At 44.4% G+C, this 24510-nt stretch overlaps 1 protein-coding gene and 1 long non-coding RNA gene across 2 annotated transcripts in view; one reads left to right on the top strand and one right to left on the bottom strand.

The window, feature by feature from the left end:
• ADAMTS18 (ADAM metallopeptidase with thrombospondin type 1 motif 18) overlaps positions 1 to 7680 on the top strand; it is a 147264-nt gene extending 139584 nt beyond the window's left edge. Inside the window, exons 20-21 of the mRNA XM_015100376.4 lie at positions 3407 to 3554; positions 6689 to 7680. Coding sequence (XP_014955862.3) covers positions 3407 to 3554; positions 6689 to 6804 — 264 coding nt within the window. The 3' untranslated portion in view covers positions 6805 to 7680. The remainder of the gene's footprint in view (positions 1 to 3406; positions 3555 to 6688) is intronic.
• LOC105616812 (uncharacterized) lies at positions 2122 to 16540 on the bottom strand. The gene is made up of 3 exons (XR_006056048.2): positions 16283 to 16540; positions 3418 to 10159; positions 2122 to 2685 (listed from the first exon to the last, which is right to left on the bottom strand). It is a non-coding gene; the product is annotated as an uncharacterized LOC105616812 (long non-coding RNA).
• Between the last annotated feature and the right edge of the window lie 7970 nt (positions 16541 to 24510).

Here is a 24510-nt window from a genome sequence, read left to right as displayed (position 1 = left end):
AAATAATTACCAGTGGCCAATCTCCCCCTCCTGCGGCCGATTTTGTGGATACACTCCATTAGACACAGCCATCCTCATTTGTGTGTGCTGTCCACGGCTGCGTTAGTGCAGAGGTGAGTGGCTACAACAAAGGTCGTATGGCCCATAAAGCCTAAAATACCATTGTGAGACGAGAGGACCCCACATGGCAGAGTAGGGGTTTGCAGGCGCACCGAAATAATGGCTATTTGCAGAACAGCAATTGAGGACCAAGACCAGAACCTGCCCTGATGGCTCAGATGGTAAAGAGTCTGCCTGCCACGCAGAAGACACAAGTCCCCTGGAGGAGGGCACGGCACCCCCCTCCGGTACTCTCGCCTGGAGAATCCCACGGACAGAGGAGCCTGGCGGGCTGCAGTCTGTGGGGCTGCAAAGAGTCAGACATGACTGACTAACACATTCACCGGAAAAGAGCTTCTACAACTGAAGATATAAGAAGGAACAACGATGAGATGGGTGGGAGAGACAAAGCCGAGGGCACATTTCAGAGAAAAACCACACTTGCAGAGCTTGTTCCCCAGGAGCAGGGGGTCTGCACGAGGAAGATGAGCCCTCAGAAGCTTTGGGCTTGCAGGCCAGTGGAGCTCACGTTCAGGCGTCCCAGCGCGCTGTGGGAAACAGATGCACCGCTCTTGCAGGATGTGCTCTGAGCTTTCGGGCAAAGCAACGCTGAGAAAGGCACAGACCTGCCGCCGATCCTGCAGAGTCTTCTGGAGAAGACATCAGTTGGAACACACGCCGGGGCAGAGACAGTGGCATCAGACTCTCTGGGGGCCCGTCCTGCCGCGAGCACCATTCTGTAATCCCCACTCCAGCTCCTTAGCCCGGAGTCCCCAGGCCAAGCCCAGCCTCCCAGTGAGCGTGCTGTAGCTGCAGACTCAGCCTCTCCCACCAGCAGAGGGACCCCAGCCTCAGGACAACCGCGGCCCCACCAGCGGCCCGCACCAGCTTGGAGGCACCTCGGCTGCCTGCAGCCCAGGGATCCAGCTCCACACAAGCTCCGGGACATGCTGGACCCCACAGCAGCTGTGTCAGAAAATGGCCCCCTGACTGCCACCTCCAGGGCCGGCCACCCACTCTGCGCTCTGCCGCTGGACCCAGGACCCGGCCTTGCCTGCCCTGGGTTGGCACTCACTCCAGGACCTGGCTGAGTGTTTCAGGAGGCGGCATCTCCCTGACACTGGCCCCACCACAATTAAACCCATGCACTTAGGGGCGATTAATCTGCAACGGAGGAGGCCATTGTATACAGTGGAGAAAATAGTATTGGGGTTAGTGGCACTGGGGAAACTACCACAGCACGTAAAGGAAAGTGATGAGTGCATTTTCTCATACCATGTACAACATAAGCTCGAATGGATTAAAGACTGAACTGTCAGACCAGAAACCATAAAACTCCTAGAAGAAGACATGGAACATCCGTGAATATAAAGTGGAGCAGTGTTTTCTTTGGCTCTGCCTCCTCTGGCAAGAGAAACTAGAGCAAAACTAAATAAAGGGTGTCTAACGAAACCTAAAGACTTGTTCCCAGCAAAGAAATCCATGGACAAAATGAAATGACAGCCTACTGGCTGGGAGAAAATATTTGCAAATGTTTGTGAAAAATAAGGGGATAATATCTGAAACATATAAACACCTCAGTGTCAAAAGAACAAAACAACCCAATCAAAAGGGAGGCAGGCAGAAGAACTGAATAAACATTTTTTCCAGTGAGATGCAGATGGCCAAAAAGTACACAAAACGATGCTCAGCCTTGCTAATCATCAGAGAAATGCAAATCACAACCACAGGGAAACACCGCCTGATACTGCTCAGTGTTTATCGTCGCAAAGAACAAATGTTGGTGAGGATGTGGAGGAAAGCCAGCCTCTGTGTCCTGTTGGTGAGAGTGTAAACTGGTACACTGGGGAAAACTGTATGGACGTTCCTCAAAAAACTAAGACTAGAGCTACCTTATGACCCAGCGGTCCAACTCCTATGTCGTATGTATCCAGAGAAGATGAAAGCACTAATTTAAAAAGACACACGCACCCCAGCGTTCATAGCAGCATTGTTTACAGTAACCAAGACACGGAAGCAGACTAAGTGTGCATCAGCAGGTGTAATAAAGAATGAAATTTTGTCATTTGCAACAACATCAATGGACCAGGAGGGTATTATGCCTAGTGAAATTAGTCAGATGGAGAAAATCAAATACTGTTTATCACTTATGTGGAATCGAAAAAAATGTAGCAAACAAACCAGTGATTACTGCAGGGCGAGAGGCATTAAGAGGTACAAACTACTATATATGATATGTATATATGTGTGTGTATATATATATATATATAATCTACAAAGACAAGGGATTAACCAATATTTTCTAATAACCGGAAATGGAATATAATCTATACAAATTTTGAATCACTCTGTTGTATACCTGAGACATAATATTGGGCATCAACTATACCTCAATTAACAACATAGTTACTGGCTTGTTCTTCACAAAAATAGCCATCTTCTGACTGAGATGATTTGATAACAGGGATCCAGCTATCTTTGAATTTAGAGCTAATTCCAAAACTCATACTCTTTTTACCGCAACATATTTTTTCCTCTCAGAAGCCATTCTGCATAGTAATGCTTGTCCCAGGTGGACGTCCTCACCTGTCCACAATAAAATAGGAAAAAATAATAAGGATAATGAGCTGGTAGTGAACTTTCTTTTAAAGCAAAATACACGTAAAGATTAATTTAAAGGGCTATCTTTTCTCTGATAATATTTTCTTATTTGTTCTTTTGTTAGGAAATATATTTATGTGTGTGCCTGGAAAAAAATTACTAGACAGTCTTTTTTAGTCTTTTTTTTACCTTCAGTTGGACAGTGAGATAATTGACTTTTCCAAAACACAATATCCACCATGCTATCTCAGAATTTGGCTGGGCAGGGAGGACATAATTCCTAAGCTGTCTCAGAGCGTTATATTTCTTTGGCTGTCCAAGTTCTGAACCATCCCCTCCACTATTGTATCTGCAGAGGTTGCCTGGAATTCTTTAAATACTGTGATGAACTGGCTGGATGTGTGTGTGTTCGCTTCCGCATTCCTATGGCAGCTTCTGTATGCCTGGAACCTCTCTTCTGCCTGAGTTACTTGACTGGGAGACACAGGGTCTCGGGGGAAGCAGATAGCATTTGCTTCAGAGCCTTCTAATCAGATCAAATGGCTCCCAAAACGTGTTAGGAGAGTGGGTTCCTGTGCCCAGCTCTGGAAGTCCCTGTTTCATCGACAGGTGCCTTGGCAATGTCACGAGGCATGGAGGTTTCTTTCCCTGCTGTGAGTGGCATCGGGAAGGGCCCATTCCTGACCACTTCCTCCCTCTCCTGCAGTGCACCGTTACCTGTGGCGGAGGGGTGCAGACACGCTCGGTCCACTGCGTCCAGCAGGGCCGGCCTTCTTCGAGTTGCCTGCTGCGGCAGAAGCCTCCAGTGCTGCGGGCCTGTAACACCAACTTCTGTCCAGCTCCTGCCAAGAGAGGTAAAGGACCCCGCCACGCACAAGTCGGTTTCCTGCTGTATTCAGTTACGCAGCTCCTGCCCAAACTCTAGGGGGTGCCTTTCACATCACAGTCGATGTGAGGAGCCCTCCTGAGAGGTGTGCAAGGTATACACATCCAGGGCAGTCCCTGATGGTGGTGAGCTCTAGCTGGTGCCAGGGATGGTGTGAGGAGGCTCTGGAGAAGGCTTCCCAGGAGAGGGCCTTGTCTCAGGCCTCCTGCCTGAGGCAGGTCTCCTTGTATCAAGAGGAGTAAAATGAGAAGGCAGACACGCAGGACACAGGCCCAGGCATTTCTTCCTGACCAAACATGGGCCTCTAGTTTTACTCAGGTGGGGATTCCTCCTAGTTCTCCCATCCCCATCCCCATCGCACGGGAGGATCCCTGGAAGTTACACTGAGGAGGGGGCCTAGCACAGAACGAGGACTTGTCTCCTCTCTGCAGGAGGCGGGTCCCACGTCCAGTGAGGGGACGAGGTCCCACAAGGGTAGTGGTGGGGGGAGTCGCTGGGTGTGAGGATCCAGCCAGTGATACTTGTCAATTAGTTTGCATGTAGGATGTGAAGCTTGCTCTGGGGTTGTCCTTAATAGTGTAAGCAAAAAGCAGACTTATAACAGAGGCTCAGATAATCAGCTATTCAGTTCAGTTCAGTCGCTCAGTCATGTCCGACTCTTTGCGACCCCACAGGCTGCAGCACACCGGCCTCCCTGTCCAACTCCGGGAGTTTACTCAGACTCATGTCCATTGAGTCAGTGATGCCATCCTCTATTACACTCAGTAATCAGCTATTAGTAATCATTATTACAACTATAACCCAATGCCATACTTACTCTGACAGCATCGTGAGACACCGAACGTCTGATTCCTGACTTGCATCTAGCTTCCAGCAGAAGCTAGGTGTTGAAATTCCATGCTTAGCTCAGGAGGGGTAAGTGGTGATAGTGCTGTGAGGCCCATGCTTTTTGTATCCTCCAGTACTTCCACTGCATCAATAGAATCATCTCTACTGTCTAAATAGAAGCTGATCCAGACATCCATTCTGACTGATTAGGGTACGTGCTAATGCACTGGGTGTAAGACTCTGTATTGAAAAATAACTGAACTTGAAGATTATATACATATAGACACATAGGCAAAGTCTTCCTCTCATGTGGCGCTTGTATCTCTGTTGATATATCCTAAACTAGTCTCCTGGTGCCTACCTCCACCCCGCCCCCATCTCAGTAAACATGACCCTGTTCTTCTAGATGGCCAGGTCAAAATCCCGTAGCCATTCTTGATTCTCCTGTCTCACACTCTTTACCCACCTGTCAGCTAATCCTCTAGACTCCACCTTCAGAATATAACCAGGTCTTACTAGTAGGAAAGGAAAGAACAAGTCCATTTCATCCTTGTACCCAAGCGGAGAGTTAGTGTGGCTTGAACTGGTTGTTTCGGCTGTGAGATGGAGGGAATTTATTTTTTTCAAGTGCTTCTTGAGCAGCCGCGCTGTGGCAGGTGTTGGGAGCAGAGCAGTGAGAGAAAGTCGGTCAGATGTCTGCTCGAGGCTGCTGCGCTGGAGAGGAGGCGGCCATAGGTAAACACGTGACATGATAAATGCTGGTAAATCGCACATAGGGAAACAAAGCAGGGAGACGCGGTCCTTCCTGGGGGCCACGGGGCGTGCCGTTCTCATAGGGAGGTCAGAGAAGGCAGAACCGAGCGGGCACGTCTGAGCAGAGGCTTCAGGGAAATGAAAGGATGAGGTGGCTCTGCCGTCTTGGGGACCAGATCCTGTGAGTCACTGTAGAGACTGTACTTCTGACTCCAGGTGAGCGGGATCCAAGGGGAGGGTTAGGGGCAGGGGTGTGCCAGGGACGCGCGCCCGTTTCAAAAGGATTCCGAGACTACGCGGGGGGTGGGAGGAGTGCAGTGTGTGCGTGAAAGGGAGCTTTAGGTGGAAGAACCAAGGCTTAAGGAAGGAGCTGTCAGCAGTTCACAGGAAGACCAGATACAAATTGAGAGCAGCAGGCAAAGCAACAGAAAAAGAAGAGCCTTGTGAGCCGTGTCCCGGGGCTCAGAGGCGAGCCGTGAGGGTGGATTCAGGAGGGACGTGACTGGGTGCCCGTGGGTGGTGTACGGTTTGCGGGGACGTGAGGGTGACTTTAAGACTTGCCTAGAGGAGGAAATTCCAGCTCTGAATGACAGCATTTACCCATGTATAGGGGTAGACCCTAAAGAGTTCTAAAGTTAAAAAGAAATTCCTTGCAAACCCAGGCAAAGGACTGAGCCCTGACCCCTAAAACACACATTGATGCTTGCGGAAGGAAAAGTCGCTGTGCACCGCCCTGTGTGCTCTGCACCTCCTGAGGGCCTGTGGGGTGAAAGCCTCTCATGCCCCGTGTTCTGCCTCCAGTGGGCAATCACACCTGTTATCCTACACAAGGAAGCAAGTTTAAAAAGACTGGTGCTGACTTCAATTCATGTCTACACAAATTGGCCATGAGATTTGATTTAAACCTGCACAGAGTGTCACAGCTGGGCCTTCAATCTAGGTGTGGAACCCCCAGTATATGAGGTTTGTTGGTCCCCAAAGTAATGAGCCTGGAGTAGTGGCAACAACCCTGGGGTGTTAGTTAGAAATAAAAAAAAAATCTGGGTTCTCACCCCAGGCCTTCCGAAACAGAACGAGTGGTTAACAACACCCTCGGGGATGTTGTTTTTAGGGGACATGCCTTGGAGGCACAACAGTAGTCTCCAACTTATTCAGGAGGATCAGACCTTAAGCTCAGGCTGGAGATGACATTTTTTTTTGTTTTTTTGAACATCCACTTGCAATCCAGTAACCCTAACCTGTTTACATTTTGTTAGTGGTTGCAGTGCCTTAGGAGCCTGGCGGGCTACAGTCCATGGGCTCGCAAAGAGTCGGATCCTGCTGAGCGAATAACACTTTCACTTTCGTGGTGCCTCTGGGTGCCTTCATCCTGCTTTTTCCCCCCACAAAGTCCTCATGTCTCATGTAAGAACCCCGGGGGGCCATAGGCAAGTCGACCCCAAGTCTCTGTCTGTAGGCCCTCACCTTAAGGAAAAGGCTAAGAAGCCGTCCTAATGTGCCGAACGTCTCTTCCCACCTTAGAGGATCCATCCTGTGTGGACTTGTTCGGCTGGTGTCATCTTGTTCCTCAGCACGGCGTCTGCAACCACAAATTCTACGGCAAGCAGTGCTGCAAGTCATGCGCCAGGAAGAGCTGATCTCGACGCCCTCCCCTCCTGGCAGGGCCAGGGTCTCACCTCGCAGCCTCCGGAGAGACGTGCACCCTTTCCATCGAAAGCTGAACACTGCAAACCCCGTGTGAGCTGACCACCACGTTGGAGGGGCTGCTCTCGAGAACAGCCTTCTTGCTCATTTCCCTAATACACACGGTACTCGGAAGCACTTGAAAATGGGAAGCAGTGACAAATCAGACTCACAAAAGCATAGAACAAAAAGCGACCAGCTTTGCTTTGCACTGTTACAGGAAGGAGGTGATGGCTTGCCATGAGAGAGAACAGGTTTGAATTTTGACCAAGGGAGGTGCTTGTGAACTTTGGGGACAGACCCCCACCCCAGGGAACCTCAGAGTGTGGGTTTTGGAAATGTCCTTTCGGACTTCAAGTCACAGACTGAGACTTGGAGTAATCCGATGTGGGTGGAACACGCTGCCTAACTGTTGCTCAGAGCTTAGAGTTTGACCGGAACTGTGGACGCCCCGGACCAGGAGTTGTACAAACGCCAAATGGTGCTCACGATGGTGCTTGCTGCTGGACTAGCAAGCTTCATGTCCTGTTTCTCTGGTGTGTGTGCGTGTGTGTGCGTGTGCGTGCGTGTGTGTGTGTGTGTGGTGTTGTTTCTTACTTCGTTTAAAGTATATTCTGCTTATAAAGAGAGTCTCCAAGACTAAAATTCACAACTTGAAAAATATTCTGAGGAATATTCTGAAAACAGGGCAACGTGGACAAGTTAAGATCTCCACTTAATTGGACTTCGCACTCTGAAAAGAAAAAGAAAAAAAAAAAAACTACAAAGCCTTGTTGCCCTACACACTCTGTCAACTTCGTCATTTTTGGTGCTAGCCGAACAAGTGGGAATCAGCATGTGCGTTTCTGGTGGAAGCCCAGGAGGAGACAAAGAGCAAAACAATCCTATTTGGAAGGACAGGAAAATGTCAGTCATGGTGCTCCCTGCGTATTATCAGAGCTGCTTGGAAAATTAGAGGCCACTTGTGGGGTTTTTTCCCCTAGCAACTGACATAGTTAAATTTGCCCTTGGATTTGGTTAACCAGGGGAAAGTCCCAGTGGCAGCTGAGAAACCCACCCACCTTCTCGCTATGTGAGTATTAATAAATCGTAATATGCCAAGACACTTCAGCAAACGAGTGTTTCGTAGTCTTCCAGGTGACGCGTTCAGTCTTCGGAAGCCAGCTGTTGGTAGGCACCATGAGCTTGCGGTTGTTCTCCGTGGGGAGGACACCACCCCATTTTGCCAAAACCAAAGTAACTTACAAGACAGTGTCCCTCTGTAATTTTTTGAGATGTGGTTATAAAGGGCATATTTATATAATTCTACTCTGTTCCTCAATGTCTTTGATGAATGTAACCCAGTTTTACTGCTTTTAAAAGTCTCAATTCAAACAGGGATTTGCCCACTCAGCATAACCAACCAGACAGTGGTTTGCTAAATTTAGAGCCTCCTTTATTCCATTCTAATTAAAATCATACATTCTCAAATCTCAAAGAAATGATCAGAATATCCTGTCTCCTGGACTTGGCCTAGAATAGTGGCCATTTTATCATAAAAATAAATATAGGGCTCCATATCACTACCCTCTTGCCCTCTGAAAAAAATTTCAACTTCTTTATCATTTTATTATTTTATGGAAAATTAATTTATTAATAGCCTATTCTTATGTGTTCTCACTTGCTTCTTTGAGGAAGTGAATTAATTCTGAGGAAAAGTGTTGAATAAATAAACATGGATTATAGAGAAAAGTCAAAATATATGTGTAATATTTAATTATTTTATAAGTTTTATAATAAAGTGTTCTGTTTCTTTGCCTTTGAAACTTGTTAAGTTCTTGAATAAGTTAGCAAGAAGCTGGTCATTACCAAGGTGATCTAAATGAATACATGTTGATTAAGAATCTCAGTAATTTCTCGAAAAGGTGAGAAAAGGTTGGAGGGAAGACATTAATCATTTTTCTTGCTTGTGCTTGAGGAAATTAGAAACCATTAAATACTGAGATGAAACACGTGACATTTACCAGCTCATGGAAATACTAAATTATTTTTTTTCTACTCTTACTAGTCATGTAATCATTTATTTATGGAAAACATCCAAATTAGATAAACCACAAATATAGTGGGTTTTCTATCTTTTTTTTTCCCTACTTGAAAATCTTTTTGCAGAAAGAAAGGGGGAGGGAAAGGAGCAAGGAAAGGGAAAAAACCTAAGTAATAAATTAAAAAGCAAGTTATTCAAATTTTCTAAATTTCAAATCTTCAGACCAGAGGGAAATAAAACACTCTCTCGGCAAAGTAAGTCCAAATGACCTGAATAAACTATTTTTTCCTGCATATCTGAGATTATATGTGTGTGTGTGTATATATATATATAATGCATGCATATTTTAAAAATATATATAAGAGGATTTTAAAGTGAATGATCGCTATTTTGCAAACATAAAAATTATTGTCAATAATGAAAAGCAGAATAGATGGCAAAAAAGGTACCTTCCTACTTTCCTCCTTTTGGTCATATTATTAGTAAAAGCAATCATGTTATCTTTTTTAATCCCCGAATCAGGAGTGGAAGGAGTCAGGAACAACCACAGGATGGTATCCTTTTTAAAAAGACAGGGAAGGCCATCTGAGCCTTAGAATTCTATTATGGCCCCCAAGACACATGTGAAGAGGGTGTGACAAGAAATGACCCAGCAATTCTGGGCAGAAGAATTCTGGGCGGAGCAGGGATGACCCGAGGTGGGGAGTTGAGGATGGAGGCAACACGCTCCGTCTCAGCCTGCCTTCTCAATAAAGGACACGCAAAGATGACTGCTGTTCTTCTCTAGTAATCGTTTCTCTGTGGGACGGTAGTGTCTCCTGGGCAACAGGACCTGAGTATGGGAGCCTGCAACACGAAGTCCATTAGAATGGAGAGAGAGAGGAACGGTGGTCTCAGTGTGGATTCTGTATGTCAGCCGTGGGAAGGCTGATCTTACAGCAGCGTGCATCATGCAGGAGACAGTTTATAGAATTAACAGCACAGAACCCATGAATGCTAAATGCAGTGTAGGAGAGGCTACTTAGTTATGTCCCACATGGGTTTATTTTAGAACCTGTAAAAATCTGTATGCAGATTCCATGTTTCATCTGCCTCATCTTACCTTTCCCGAAGTAAGATCTTAAGTCCTCAATTCCTGTGTGGTTACCACTGAGGCTGAGGCTCGGAACATCTGAAGTGACGTCATCGGTACAACCTGGGTGGCTGTACCTTCCTCCTCCGGAAGGGACCAAGAATGAATTGATTCTTCACCTACTGTCATCCATTTACTATAATCCTGAATTTCCCTGGAAATGCAAAACACCTCTGTTAAATATTTTTTATTTAACTGTATCTATTCAACTTAAAATGATGTGAACTAAAGAAAATAGTTTAAAAAGTAAACTTTTTATAATTCCTGTAAATGGAAAATTATATTTCCCATAATAGAAGGCAAGTAAAAGCCCACTGAATAGCATTCACATTTAATTTTAATTAAAAATAAAATACAGTCACTACAACTGCTTCACAGAATTCATACCGAAGAAACATTTCTCAGTAAGTGAACTGCACCTAGTCCCTCTGGATTATTCGTGTAGCATTACTAAGCTTAAGATAAAATTCTGTGTCAAAAAGGTGATTTTGGCCTTGAATACCAATTCATATTTGTACATAGAAAAGGCAAATTATACCCATTTGATTGTACCTATGGTGATAGAGTTAGACATTTAGAATTGTTCAGTGAGTTTTTGTGCACAGCGAGGCCATCAGGAGCAATATCCAGAAAGCATTTTTCTAAATGTATCCAGTTATTTGTTAGTTTCTGCAAAGCAACAGTAAAGGCCTTACCCATGCACAAAACCAGCATCCTCTTTGAACATTATGATGAGATACTTGCAAAGTAGTTCTGTTTTCCTAATCCCTGTTTCATAAGGGACAGTTGATTCATAATTAGTAATTTATACAATTGTGATTGGTGGAACAAATGAATGATGTTCAAGAATTGTTCCCAGCATGCTAACTGGGATGAGAAAGAGGCATCCAGGTCTAGGAAAAGGAAATCCTGTAGGACATTTCTCCCCAGCAGCCCAGATTCTTCCTAGCTCTCTTTTCTTCTATCACCTTGGCCTCCCGATTTAGGCTCCCTCTGCCCCAAACAGGTTAGGACATCAGCTGACTTTACCAGGTGTTAGCACTGCAGCGCCCATACCCCGGGTTGGAAAGCACTCCTCTAAGTAAACACCTGGTACTCTGACTCCTCCGTCCTCTCAGCTGGCAGACTTGCTAAACGCGGTATGCTGTACAAAGAGTGGCCCTTTCTCTGTTACTGATCAGAGCCCTGGGGGAGATGGCCTTTGAAGATAAACCAGGGCCAGGAGCTGTTCCGGTGGAGACAAGGCCCAGACACGTTTCTCTCTCTGACCCCTCCTCTCCTTTCACGTGGCTGGAGCAGAGGAAGGATGGAGCAGCCCCCACCCCCAGCCCTTGGCAGAAGGTCTAGGAAGCCTTCCATTCTTGCAGACTTCCATTTCATATGCCACGGAGCCTAGTGTCTCCTATTTCTTGGAAAGAGGGTCCACTCTCCCCTGCCCCACTTCCTTTGAAAGTCAAGTTGTGTCTAGAAATAAGTCTCAGGACAAGAATTTCTAAATAATTAGCTATGTTACCATCGCCTAAGGATGTATTTTACATAGAAACTTCCCAGGCCTCATTCCAGAAATTTAAGTAACCTGGGGGTAAGACCTGGGCATTTACATTTTTAAAGGCATTCATGTTTCTTCAAGGAAGAGCTAGTTTAAGTCTAGGGCAAATAAAGAGGTGCCCTGGGTCTGTCTGCCCTGTGCAGGCAAAGGAGGCCCCTGGGCACCACGCCCTCCACTGCAACTCTGCAGCGTGTGGCCCACAATCAGCTGAGAATGAAGGGCTCTGGTGTATTCTGAGTGTATGTTTCTGCTGGAAAGCTCTTGTGTTGGTAAATGCTGGGTCAAGCAGAGATATCTTGGGGGACTTCCCTGATGGTGCAGTACTCCCAATCCAGGGACCACGGGTTCGATCCCTGGTCGGAGAACTAGATCTGGGGGTGGGGGGTGGTGTGGGTTGTGTGTGTCGGGGAACTAGATCTGGGGGGTGTGTGTGTGTGTCTCAGTCATGTCTGACTCTGTGTGGCTCATGTGTGTGTGTGTGTGTGTGTGTGTGTGTGACTCAGTCGTGTCTGACTCTGTGACCTCATGGACTGTAGCCCACCAGGCTCCTCTGTCCATGGAATTCTCCAGGCCAGAATACTGGAGTGGGTAGCTGTTCCCTTCTGCAGGGGATCTTCCCAACCCAGGGATCGAACCCAGGTCTTCTGCACTGCAGGCAGAATCTTTACCATCTGAGCCACCAGCAAAGCCCACAACTCAGCGCTAGCATGCCACAAGTAAAAGTTCGTATGCCTCGACTGAGACCCAGCACAGAGAAAGAGAAAAAGCAAGCAAGAAAGAAAAGGATTTACAGGAAGGGACAAGGTCCTTGCTCACCTCCTCTCTCTTCCCGTTCCTGAGCATGTCAGCAGTCTAGGAGGGGTTCAGAGGGCAACGGAACACCATGATTGAGGGAAATCAGCCATTTCTCTCAGCCAAGCACCCTTATTCAAGAGCTAGGGTACTGCCGTTTATTTTCTTAAAAATGGGTGGGAGGGTGCCTAAAAGAAGCCATTGGGTCCCCAACGGAAAGTGTCTTTTGGCAATCACTCCCAGGGCCCTTTGTGTGTGAATTTAGAAACCCACAGTGCGTGGAGACAGTGGTACTCCTGAGAGCCAGCATCAAGGGAGAAGGAAGCCTTCCTTCCTGTTTCCTGCCCAGTCATTAGGTGCCAGAAGGTAAATCAATCATTTCTATGAATTAGGCCAACTGTCACTTCCTGACAGCTTGCCAGAAATCTACTGGCTGACTTGACTGAGTGAAACTAGGAGAAGCTTCAGCTTTGTCCAACGGAAGACAAAAGAAGCATCTTTTGTAATATAGGGAAGACCTGCTGAAGATGCTTTGGGGCTGTGCTAGAGAATAAACAGGTTAGTTCTATGGTTTGTGCTGTTCCGGGCCTCTGATTTTTCTGGTTTAATGACTAATTTTATTAAATTAAGGGTTTTTAAGATTAGTTCCAGATATTTAAAATGAACATCTATTTATTTATTGGCATTTTTTAAAGCAGTAAAAGAATAATTGTATTCAGTAAATACCTTTGTTATGATGCCCACACGATGCAGAGCTTTTATTACAAGCAGAGAAGTCTGGTGAGGAGGCAAACTTTTCACGCTGTCGAGGGAGTTAGCATTTGTGGTCACACAAGTCTAACATACCATCATATGGACCCTCTTACGTAGTTCGCTCTGCCTAAACTAACATTATCTCCTGCATTTTTGCTATCTAAAATATATTCATTCTTCAACAAGCATTTATTGAGCATTTACTGCATTTCAAAGTCTGAGCATGGAAACAGATCCTGTTCTTTACCCAAAGGGACTGATTCTTAAATAATATGAGACGTTCATTTGTGAAGCAATCTGGCAATAGTCCAAAGTCATAAAGTCCTAGGATTTTTTTAAAAACTTCTTCGCTTTTACATTCACCCCACTCAACCTTTGAAAATGCTTGTTTTCCCTGTATTGTTGCCAATATCACACAATGCGAATCAGGATCATGTGAATGTGCAGGGGGGTCCTTCTAAAATAATAAAGTCACCCAATTATATTTAAGCAGAGTACTCTGCTTTCAAATAAATGTATAAAAGTTACGACCTTGAAGAGAAGGTAGTTATCATTTCATTCTCTCTCCCTCACAAATGTGGATACTGAGACCCAAATAGTTCAGGGCCTTTCCTAAAATTACCTAGTGAGTAATGGTAAGTCCAAGTGTAAAGTCAGAGATGATCATTTTCAGTCAAGTATTCTCTTAACTATTATATTTGATTTTTCACTTGATAAGCAAATGCTTTTATCGACAATTTGGAGACATCAGAGAATTTTAATGAGTACTGTGCTGTGCTAAGTCGCTCAGTCGTGTCTGACTCTTGGCGACCCTATGGACTGTAGCCCTCCAGGCTCCTCTGTCCAGGGGATTCTCCAGGCAAGAATACTGGAGTGGGTTGCCATGCCCTCCTCAGGGGATCTTCCCGACCCAGGGGTGGAAACCCCGTCTCTTCTGTTGTCTGCTTTGGCAGGTGGGTTCTTTACCACTAGCACCACCTGGGAAGAAGTCATTCTAATGAGTAGTGTTTCAAATAGAAGCCTAATAAACACTGCCAAGTTCATATGCTAGTAAGTTCCTCTTCCTCAAAAGAAATACTCTGGGACGATAAAAAGCATGAAAATGTTGTCATACTTTCTCTACACAAGGCAAAGGTGACCTCATGAAAGATCCAGTTCTTTAAAATATCTGACCCCTTACCTTTCCAAAGGGTGCTATCTTCAGGGACTTTGCTTTGAGCCATAAATTAGGAAGGGTGCTGAAGGTGACAAAACCTTGTATTATAAATACACTAAAATACATGCTCTAGGACACTTTAAATGGGTGGATTTTCACGGCATGCAGATTATACCTCTTTGTTGAGATATAAAAATATGTTTGAATAATGATATGCTTGAACTGGGGACGGTCTTTGATCACACCTATGATCACCTAGGAACTTTGCTATGTGGCACTAACTGTTCCTGTACTGTTCACACCCCCATTTACCTGGTTCAAGAGTGCCCCAAGCAAATTTTGTGTACACAAGGGGCAACTTCATTCACGCATCTGCTGTTTCACTCAACCAGAGAACAGGCGTTTTCAGCCACTGTCCTTGGTACTGAAGACACAATTAGAATGGAAGGTCCATGAGGGTAGGGGATTTTTCTGTCTTGTTGAGTGTGGTATTGTCTTTACCTACCATTTCTTGATATATGGGGGAACAGGACAGACATAGTCTCTTGCCTCTTCACCCTTCACCCTCCAGGTGTTTTTTTTTTTCTTTTTTTAGGGATTTAGAAAATTCAATAGGACTCTTATTATAGAATTGAAATAACCTATGACTGAGAACTCTGTGGAGCCAGAATAAGAGAACTAAATCAGACTGTTTCTAAAGGGTTTTTTTTTTTGTGATTGTTTACCTTGATGACTGAGACGAAAAGGATAAGCTCAATGTTAATGTTTAAACATTTTCTAAATGGATTCCCTATACTCTTTCCAAAAGGAGAAACATTGACAGTATCAACATTTAGAACACAGAGAGTAAGCATGTTTGGACCCAAGAAATATCATGAGTCAATATGTTTAAAATGGACATATATGCTGAGAGGGTGTTTGACCTGTTGATACACATAGAACTGAAGTAACCGTAGTTAAACCCTCCTGTCCCTGCTTGGATTGTGTGAGGAAATTAAGCACACTGGAAGTCAGCCCTTCATTTTTATTGGGATGTCACTCAAGGACAAGGACCTATAAGGAGCTAGTCTGTTTCTGCTGGACAAGAGTAAGGTGGGGAGCATTGCTGAAGTTCTGAAATCTGGGACTTCCCTGGTGGTCCCCTGGCTGAGACTCCACACTCCTGATGCAGGGGCCTGGGTTCAACCCCTGGTCAGGGAACTAGATCCCACATGGAGCAACTAAGACCTGGCACAGCCATATAAATAAATATTTTTTTCTAAGTTCTGAAATCTGGTTGTAGAAACAGGGAGATGGAGGCTGCCCATGGCATTTTGCCTCACTCATTCAATCTATTCTTTAAGAGTCTGGCAGGCGTGTCTACATCTGGCACTTCCAGCCATTCCCCCCGGAATTATGATAAGGCTGGAGCTGGAGAGAGTGGAAGGAAGGAAAAAAAATGAATTTTATGTTACTCCCTTCTATCCTACACATTGAAAGAGAAGAAGAGGTATACCCCAGGGAAGGTATTTTGGACACAGTATTCTTTCATATCATGTGCTTTCCATGAAACAGATCTTTTAAACTGTTTTAACACATTACTGACTGGAGGATTTTGCAGAAGTTAATGCCTGTAGCAGTAATACGTCTCTGGTCCATAATGTGTTAAGAGTGATTGATGAAAAGTAAATGTTTTGCTTATTTTCATAAAATTTTCCTAGGGCCTACTTGGAAAACCAAAAACAACAATGTGATAAGACGACCAAGTGGGAAAGCAGGGAGAGGCCATGATGAAGCGGTGATGATGAGGACAGCAACTAACATTAACGCGCAGCTGCTGCGTGCAAGGGGCGTGCTCGGTATTTTCCATATATTAATCTCAATTTCTAGAGCGATCTGAATCTTAAAACAACAGTGGAAGATAATTATTATTAACTCTTCTAGTTTTTCATAAGAGCCAAGGCTCACAGACAATTTGTACAAAGGCGATATATTCACAAGGACGCCCTTATGTTGATTAAGAGCAAAGGACTTGCATTCACACACACCTCAAATTCTAATCTTTAATTCCCTCTGAGTGCCCGCCTGCTTGCTGGCCGCATCACTTGATTTCATCTGTGCTTTCATTTCAATATCTAGGAATAGGCACTGAATCATGTGTTCAGTGAAAGTCGGCACCACTCGTGCTGGATCCGGCAAGGTTGAAGAGAAACAGAGAGCTGCTCTCTTTGGGTTTATATTCATGGATGAGGACAGCAGGATGAGGCATCCCACAGACCAACCCAAAAAATTACAACCAGGATAAGTGCTCAGCAAAAGAGGCATAGGGTTAGGGTTAGGCTTAGGGTTAGGGTCAGGGTCAAGGTCAGGCTTAGGGTTAGGGGTTGGGGTTGGGGTTAGGCGTAGGGGTAGGTTTGGGGTCGGGGTCGGGGTCGGGGTCAGGGTTACGGTTAGGGAGCTGTAGCAGAGACCACATGCTGCTCTAGCCAGTACTTGAGATCTTCTTCCACACCAGTCTGTGGTGGGAGTTTATTCCCAAAGCCAGCACCTGCGTTCTTGCTTTTAAGATCATGTTCCCACAATCTGCGCCCACCTTGCCTGCCAGTACAGAAAACCACTGGAAAGTTACTCCCCAGGTCAACCCTGCACAGACTCTCAACCCATATGTCCATTCGTTCATTGGTGACTGACCTAATCAGGAGGAACTGCAGCAACTAGAATGGTTTGAATGCTCGGTTAAGTACTGTGCCCTCAATACTCCCACAGCACAAATGGGAGTGCCCGGACCATAATACTCAACAAAGTGAAGCTGCTCAGTCGTGTCCGACTCTTTGCGACCCCGTGGACTGTAGCCTACCAGGCTCCTCCAACCATGGGATTCTCCAGGCAAGAGTGCTGGAGTGTGGTTCCGTTTCCTTCTCCAGGAGATCTTCCCAACCCAGGGATCGAACCCGGGTCTCCCACACTGTAGGAAGAAGCTTTAACCTCTGAGCCACCAGGGAAGCCTAATACTCAACAAATTGGTACCTAAACAAATGACAATCAAGAAAAAGAAGACATGGCAACCCACTCCAGTATCCTTGCCAGGAGGACCCCATGGACAGAGGAGCCGAGCTGACTACACAGTCCACGGGGTCACAAAGAATCAGACATGACTTGGCAACTAAACAGCAACTGAATAGCGCAGGGAACTGTATTCAGTATTCTGTGATAAACCATTATGGAAAGGGATATTTTAAAAAAGAATCTATATGTATGTATCTGAATCACTTTGCTGTACAGCAGAAATTAACACGTTATAAACCAACTATATTTCAGTAAAATTTAAGAAAAGAAAAAGGACGAAATCAGTATAAAGGCCACAGATGCTCTTGCCAGAGCAAAGGATATTTGAAGTGTAAAAGACAGGTTTATGGTTTTTTGAGCTCTCCAGGAAACAACCTGAGAACCACATTTATTCAGGACTGAGATTTCGTGAGGCCCAGGGTTGTTTGACCCTCAGCTGCCTGCCTCCTGGCACAAGTGCACAGCTGAGGCCCTCAAATGCTGAGAGCTGGCAGCCTGCGGATGGCCAGCTGCCCAACTCCTCCTTCTCCCAGAGTGGGAGGAAGTCAGTTCCTGTGTGATTATTAATTAAATCCTGACCGGGTGGGCACTGCTAACGTCTTTTCCAGCGGCAGCCTTGCTAACGAGATCTCGTCACTGAACCGCGGCCAGCCTTAGCCAAGGAGCAGGAAACCACCTTTGGCTGAGGCCAAAGCACTTGTTCCCCATCCAAATCCACTCACCCAGGTAGAGGGCTGAGTTGGAGGTGAGCCTGCGATTCTCAATGGATCAATTGTTTCCACTTATCTCCCCTCTGCAAGGTCCGGAAGACATGAAATAGGATTTGGGGGCAGATTAATGTGTTCCTTTGCCATACTGTCTGTCTGGAAGGCACACTCTGGGTATTGTTTCCGAGCACAAAGCGTCTCTCAGAGTTACCCTGTGGAAACCTGCTTTTTGGAAGATGGTGTTCATGAGTTAGGTGTCTCAGTTTCCCTGGTACCAAGTGGCAGGGAGATTTAGCAGTAATCGATTTAATCTTATCAACTCAGATGTTGGTTTTACAGCCTTCAAATGCAGTAGCCAGATAATCATCGCCATCCAGCTCAGTTCCTTTCCAAAGCCTTTATGCTGCCCAGAGAAGAGTGGGTTGATCATTGCCAAGCCCCAACCATGTGCCAGATATTGTCCCAGGCTCTGTATCTGCATTCTCTCCTTTAATCCTCACAGCAAATCCCTTATTATCACTTCCTCCCTTTTAAGGATGAGGAAACTGAAGTTCGATAAAGGTAAATAATTCTCTTAAGGTCACAGAGCAAAACATGATATTACTTGGGTGTAGAATACAAGTCTGTTTCAGGTAATAAAAATCTTTCCACTTAGGAAAGAGAGGTGCGTGCATGCTAAATCGCTTCAGTCGTGTCTAACTCCTTGCGACCCTATGGACTGTAGCCTGCCAGGCTCCTCTGTCCATGGGATTCTGCAGGCAAGGACACTGGAGTGGGTTGCCATGCCCTCCACAAGGGGATCTTCCCAACCCAAGGGTCGAACCTGCCTCTCATGTCTTGAGCACTGGCAGGTGGGTTCTTTACCACTAGCACCACCTGGGAAGAAAAGAGAGGAGTGTTGTTTTTAAAAAACAAAAAAAACAATAATAAGATTTGTTTTAAAATTGTTCTATGGTTTCCACTTATAAGGTGATGATATGTCTCCTCAAGACTAACTCTCAATCAGAAAACTTTTGGATGAAATAGGAAGATCAGTTGCCTGCCAATCTTGAGAGCAAACACAAACAAGCACATTGTCAGCGAGAGACGAGCAGGAAGAAGCTAATAGCCAAGGAATAACTTTCTTTTCTTTTCCTTTCTTTCCCTTCTGTGAAGAAACGCAGATATTCACTTTAGTAAACAAAAGCTTTAAATTAGCTATTTCAAATATTTTTAAAAATCAAAGAAGATTATGCCGAAAGAACTAAAGAAAACCATAAGAGTGATGGTTAAGAGAACAATTTCCAAATAGAGAATGTCAATAAAGATATAGAAATTACCAGAAAAGAAACAAATTCTGGAATTTTAAAAGTCCATTAACCAAAATGAAAAGCAATTTACTAGAGGGGCTAAGAAGCAAATCTGAGGGGGCAAAAGGAAGAAGCAAAAAACTTGAATAGGAAGCAATTGAGCTGACTGTAGTTTGTGATATACTTTAGAGTCAGAAACTGATGGCTCCAGCTTCGTGCTTTTTTTCTCAAGATTGGTTTGACTCTTTGGGGGGCTTGGTTCCATATGAATATTAAATTTTTTTTCTATTTCTGTAGGGAAAAACGTGCCATTGGAGTGTGGATAGGGATTGCAATGAATCCATAGATTACTCTGTGTAGCATAAACATGTTTAACAATATTAATTCTTCCAATCCATGAACATGGGGTATCTTTCTATTTGTATCTTCAATTTCTTTGATCAATGTCTTACAGTTTTCAATACACAGGTCTTTTACATCCTTGGTTTAATTTATTCCTAAGTATTCTATTCACCTCCACTAGCTTTGTTCATACTGATGCTTCCTAAGGCCCACTTGACTTCGCATTCCAGGATGTCTGGCTCTAGATGAGTGATCACACCATCGTGATTATCTGGGTCATGAAGATCTTTTTTGTACAGTTCTTCTGTGTATTCTTGCCACCTCTTCTTAATATCTTCTGTTTCTGTTAGGTCCATACCATTTCTGTCCTTTATCGAGCCCACCTTTGCATGAAAAGTTCCCTTGGTATCTCTAATTTTCTTGAAGAGCTCTTCAGTTTTTCCCATTCTGTTGTTTTCCTCTATTTCTTTGCACTGATCACTGAGGAAGGCTTTCTTATCTCTCCTTGTTCTTTGGAACTCTGCATTCAGATGGGTATATCTTTCCTTTTCTCCTTTGCCTGTTGCATCTCATCTTTTCACAGCTATTTGTAAGGCCTCCTCAGGTAACCGTTTTACCTTTTTGCATTTCTTCTTTTGGGGGATGGTCTTGATCACTGTGTGCAAGTCAAGAAGCAACAGATAGAACTGAACATGGAACAACAGACTGGTTCCAAATTGTGAAAGAAGTACGTCAAGGCTGTATATTGTCACCCTGCTTAATTAATTTCTATGCAGAGTACATCATGAGAAATGATGAACTGGATGAAGCACAAGCTGGAATCCAGATGTCAGGAGAAATATCAGTAACCTCAGATATGCAGATGACAACACCCTTATGCAGAAAGTGAAGAACTAGAGAGCCTCTTGATGAAGGTGAAAGAGGAGAATGAAAAAGTTGGCTTAAAACTCAACATTCAGAAAACTAAGATCATGGCACCTGGTCCCACCACTTCATAGCAAATAGATGGGGAAACAGTGGAAACAGTGAGAGACTTCAATTTCTTGCACTGCAAAATCACTGCAGATGGTGACTGCAGCCATGAAATGAAAAGTCCTTTGCTCCTTGGAAGAAAAGTTATGACCAACCTAGACAGCATATTAAAAAGCAGAGACATTGCTTTGCCAAAAAAGGTCCATCTAGTCAAAGCTGTGGTTTTTCCAGTAGTCATGTATGGATGTGAGAGTTGGACTATAAAGAAAGCTGTACGCTGAAGAATTGATGCTTTTGAACTGTGGTGTTGGAGAAGACTCTTGAGAGTCCCTTGGACTGCAAAGAGATCCAACAAGTCCATCCTAAAGGAAATCAGTCCTGGGTGTTCATTAGAAGGACTGATATTGAATCTGAAACTCCGATAATTTGGCCACCTGATGTGAAAAACTGACTCATTAGAAAAGACCCTGATGCTAGGAAAGATTGAAGGCAGGAGGTGAAGGGGACGACAGAGGATGAGATGGTTGGATGGCATCACCAACTCAATGGACATGAGTTTGGATAAGCTCCAGGAGTTGGTGATGGACAGGGAGGCCTGGCGTGCTGCGATTCACGGGATTGCAAAGAGTCAGACACGACTGACTGACTGAACTGAACTGACTGAAGTATTTCATTGCTTTTGACAGTTTTGTGAATAGAACTGTTTTTTTACATTTCTTTTTCAGATAGTTTGTTGATAGTAGAGAAACACAACAAATTTGACCTGGTGAAAAGAGATCAAGGTGGCAAAGTTGGACACAGTTCACCTCCCCACACTAAACATCAAAAATACATCTACACATGGAGCAGTTGTCACTGAAAAACCAGAGAATAGCAATTGGTTTACCTGACTTGCAGCCCAACATGCTTCCTAAGCGTTCCTGCTGCCTCTGAAAATAAATTCAGTCTAATTCTCAACTGTAAGTAATGGAATCCAATATTCTAGTGACTGAGGATTCTGAAGCCCTGAGTTTCACTACTTTAAGAAAGAGTTCTTAATATTTACTGTATTAATTCCCTGAATTAAACAGACATTAATAAATGCTCAAAATTCTCCAAGTCAGGCTTCAGCAATATGTGAACCGTGAACTTCCAGATGTTCAAGCTGGTTTTAGAAAAGGCAGAGGAACCAGAGATCAAATTGCCAACATCTACTGGATCATTGAAAAAGCAAGAGTTCCAGAAAAACATATTTTTCTGCTTTATTGACTATGCCAAAGCCTTTGACTGTATGGATCACAATAAACTGTGGAAAATTCTGAAAGAGATGTGAATACCAGACCACCTGATCTGCCTCTTGAGAATCTGTATCCAGGTCAGGAAGCAACAGTTAGACCTGGACATGGAACAACAGACTGGTTCCAAAGAGGAAAAGGAGTACGTCAAGGCTGTATATTGTCACCCTGATTATTTAACTTCTATGCAGAGTACATCATGAGAAACGCTGGGCTGGAAGAAACACAAGCTGGAATCAAGATTGCTGGGAGAGATATCAATCACCTCAGATATGCAGATGACACCACCCTTATGGCAGAAAGTGAAGAGGAACTAAAAAGCTTCTTGATGAAAGTGAAAGTGGAGAGTGGAAAAGTTGGCTTAAAGCTCAACATTCAGAAAACGAAGATCATGGCATCCGGTCCCATCACTTTATGGGAAATAGATGGAGAAACAGTGGAAACAGTGTCAGACTTAACATTTTTGAGCTCCAAAATCACTGCAGATGGTGACTGCAGCCATGAAATTAAAAGACGCTTACTCCTTGGAAGGAAAGTTATGACCAACCTAGATAGCATATTCAAAAGCAGAGACATTACTTTGCCAACAAAGGTCTGTCTAGTCAAGGCTATGGTTTTTCCAGTAGTCATGTATGGATGTGAGAGTTGGACTATAAAGAAAGCTGAGCACTGAAGAATTGATGCTTTTGAACTGTGGTGTTGGAGAAGACTCTTGACAGTCCCTTTGACCGCAAGGAGATCCAACCAGTCAGTCCATTCTGAAGAAGATCAGCCCTGGGATGTCTTTAGAAGGAATGATGCTGAAGCTGAAACTCCAGTACTTTGGCCACCTCATGAGAAGAGTTGACTCATTGGGAAAAAAAAAAGACTCTGATGGTGGGAGGGATTGGGGGCAGGAGGAGAAGCGGACGACCAAGGACGAGATGGCTGGATGGCATCACTGACTTGATGGACGTGAGTCTGGGAGAACTCTAGGAGTTGGTGATGGACAGGGAGGCCTGGTGTGCTGTGATTCATGGGGTCGCAAAGAGTTGGACATGACTGAGCGACTGAACTGAACTGAATAAATGCATTAATTACTAATATATTACAATAGTGCATTGTAAGGAAGACCATATTGGAAGCCAGAAAATCTAGGTTTTAGTCTGTGTTAATTCTCTCCATGAACTTATTTTCATACCCTCTGGAGCCCAGGATACAGATTTCTCAAGAGGCAGGTCAGGTGGTCTGGTGTTCCCATCTCTTTCAGAATTTTCCAGTTTATTGTGATCCACACAGTCAAAGGCTTTGGCATAGTCAATAAAGCAGAAATAGATGTTTTCTGGAACTCTCTTTTTCAATGATCCAGCGGATGTTGGGAATTTGATCTCTGGTTCCTCTGCCTTTTCTAAAACCAGCTTGAACATCAGGAAGTTCACCGTTCACGTATTGCTGAAGCCTGGCTTGGAGAATTTTGAGCATTACTTTACTAGTGTGTGAGATGAGTGCAATTGTGCGGTAGTTTGAGCATTCTTTGGGATTGCCTTTCTTTGAGATTGGAATGAAAACTGGCCTTTTCCAGTCCTGTGGCTCCTGCTGAGTTTTCCAAATTTGCTGGCATATTGAGTGCAGCACTTTCACAGCATCATCTTTCAGGATTTGAAATAGCTCAGCTGGAATTCCATCACCTCCACTAGCTTTGTTCGTAGTGATGCTTTCTAAGGCCCACTTGACTTCACATTCCAGGATGTCTGGCTCTAGATGAGTGATCACACCATTGTGATTATCTTGGTCATGAAAATCTTTTTTGTACAGTTCTTCTGTGTATTCTTGCCACCTCCTCTTAATATCTTCTGCTTCTGTTAGGTCTATACCATTTCTGTCCTTTATCGAGCCCATCTTTGCATGAAATATTCCCTTGGTATCTCTAATTTTCTTGAAGAGATCTCTAGTCTTTCCCATTCTGTTGTTTTCCTCTATTTCTTTGCATTGATCGCTGAAGAAGGCTTTCTTATCTCTCCTTGCTATTCTTTGGAACTCTGCATTCAGATGCTTATAGCTTTCCTTTTCTTCTTGGCTTTTCACTTCTCTTCTTTTCACAGCTATTTGTAAGGCCTCCCAGACAGCCATTTTGCTTTTTTGCCTTTCTTTTCCATGGGGATGGTCTTGATCCCTGTCTCCTGTACAATGTCACGAACCTCATTCCATAGTTCATCAGGCACTCTCTCTATCAGGTCTAGGCCCTTAAATCTATTTCTCACTTCCACTGTATAATCATAAGGGATTTGATTTAGGTCATACCTGAATGGTCTAGCAGTTTTCCCCACTTTCTTCAATTTAAGTCTGAATTTGGCAATAAGGAGTTCATGATCTGAGCCACAGTCAGTTCCTGGTCTTGTTTTTGTTGACTGTATAGAGCTTCTCCATCTTTGGTTCCAAAGAATATAATCAATTTGATTTCGGTGTTGACCATCTGGTGATGTCCATGTGTAGAGTCTTCTCTTGTGGTGTTGGAAGAGGGTGTTTGCTATGACCAGTGCATTCTCTATTAGTCTTTGCCCTGCTTCATTCCATATTCCAAGGCCAAATTTGCCTGTTACTCCAGGTGTTTCTTGACTTCCTGCTTGGGAGCTCTTGGCGGCTGTGA

This window comes from Ovis aries, chromosome 14 (genome assembly GCF_016772045.2).
Source record: "Ovis aries strain OAR_USU_Benz2616 breed Rambouillet chromosome 14, ARS-UI_Ramb_v3.0, whole genome shotgun sequence".
Lineage (NCBI taxonomy): Eukaryota > Metazoa > Chordata > Mammalia > Artiodactyla > Bovidae > Ovis > Ovis aries.
Note: the sequence above shows the minus strand (reverse complement) of the source record. Positions and strands in the feature narration are given on the sequence as shown.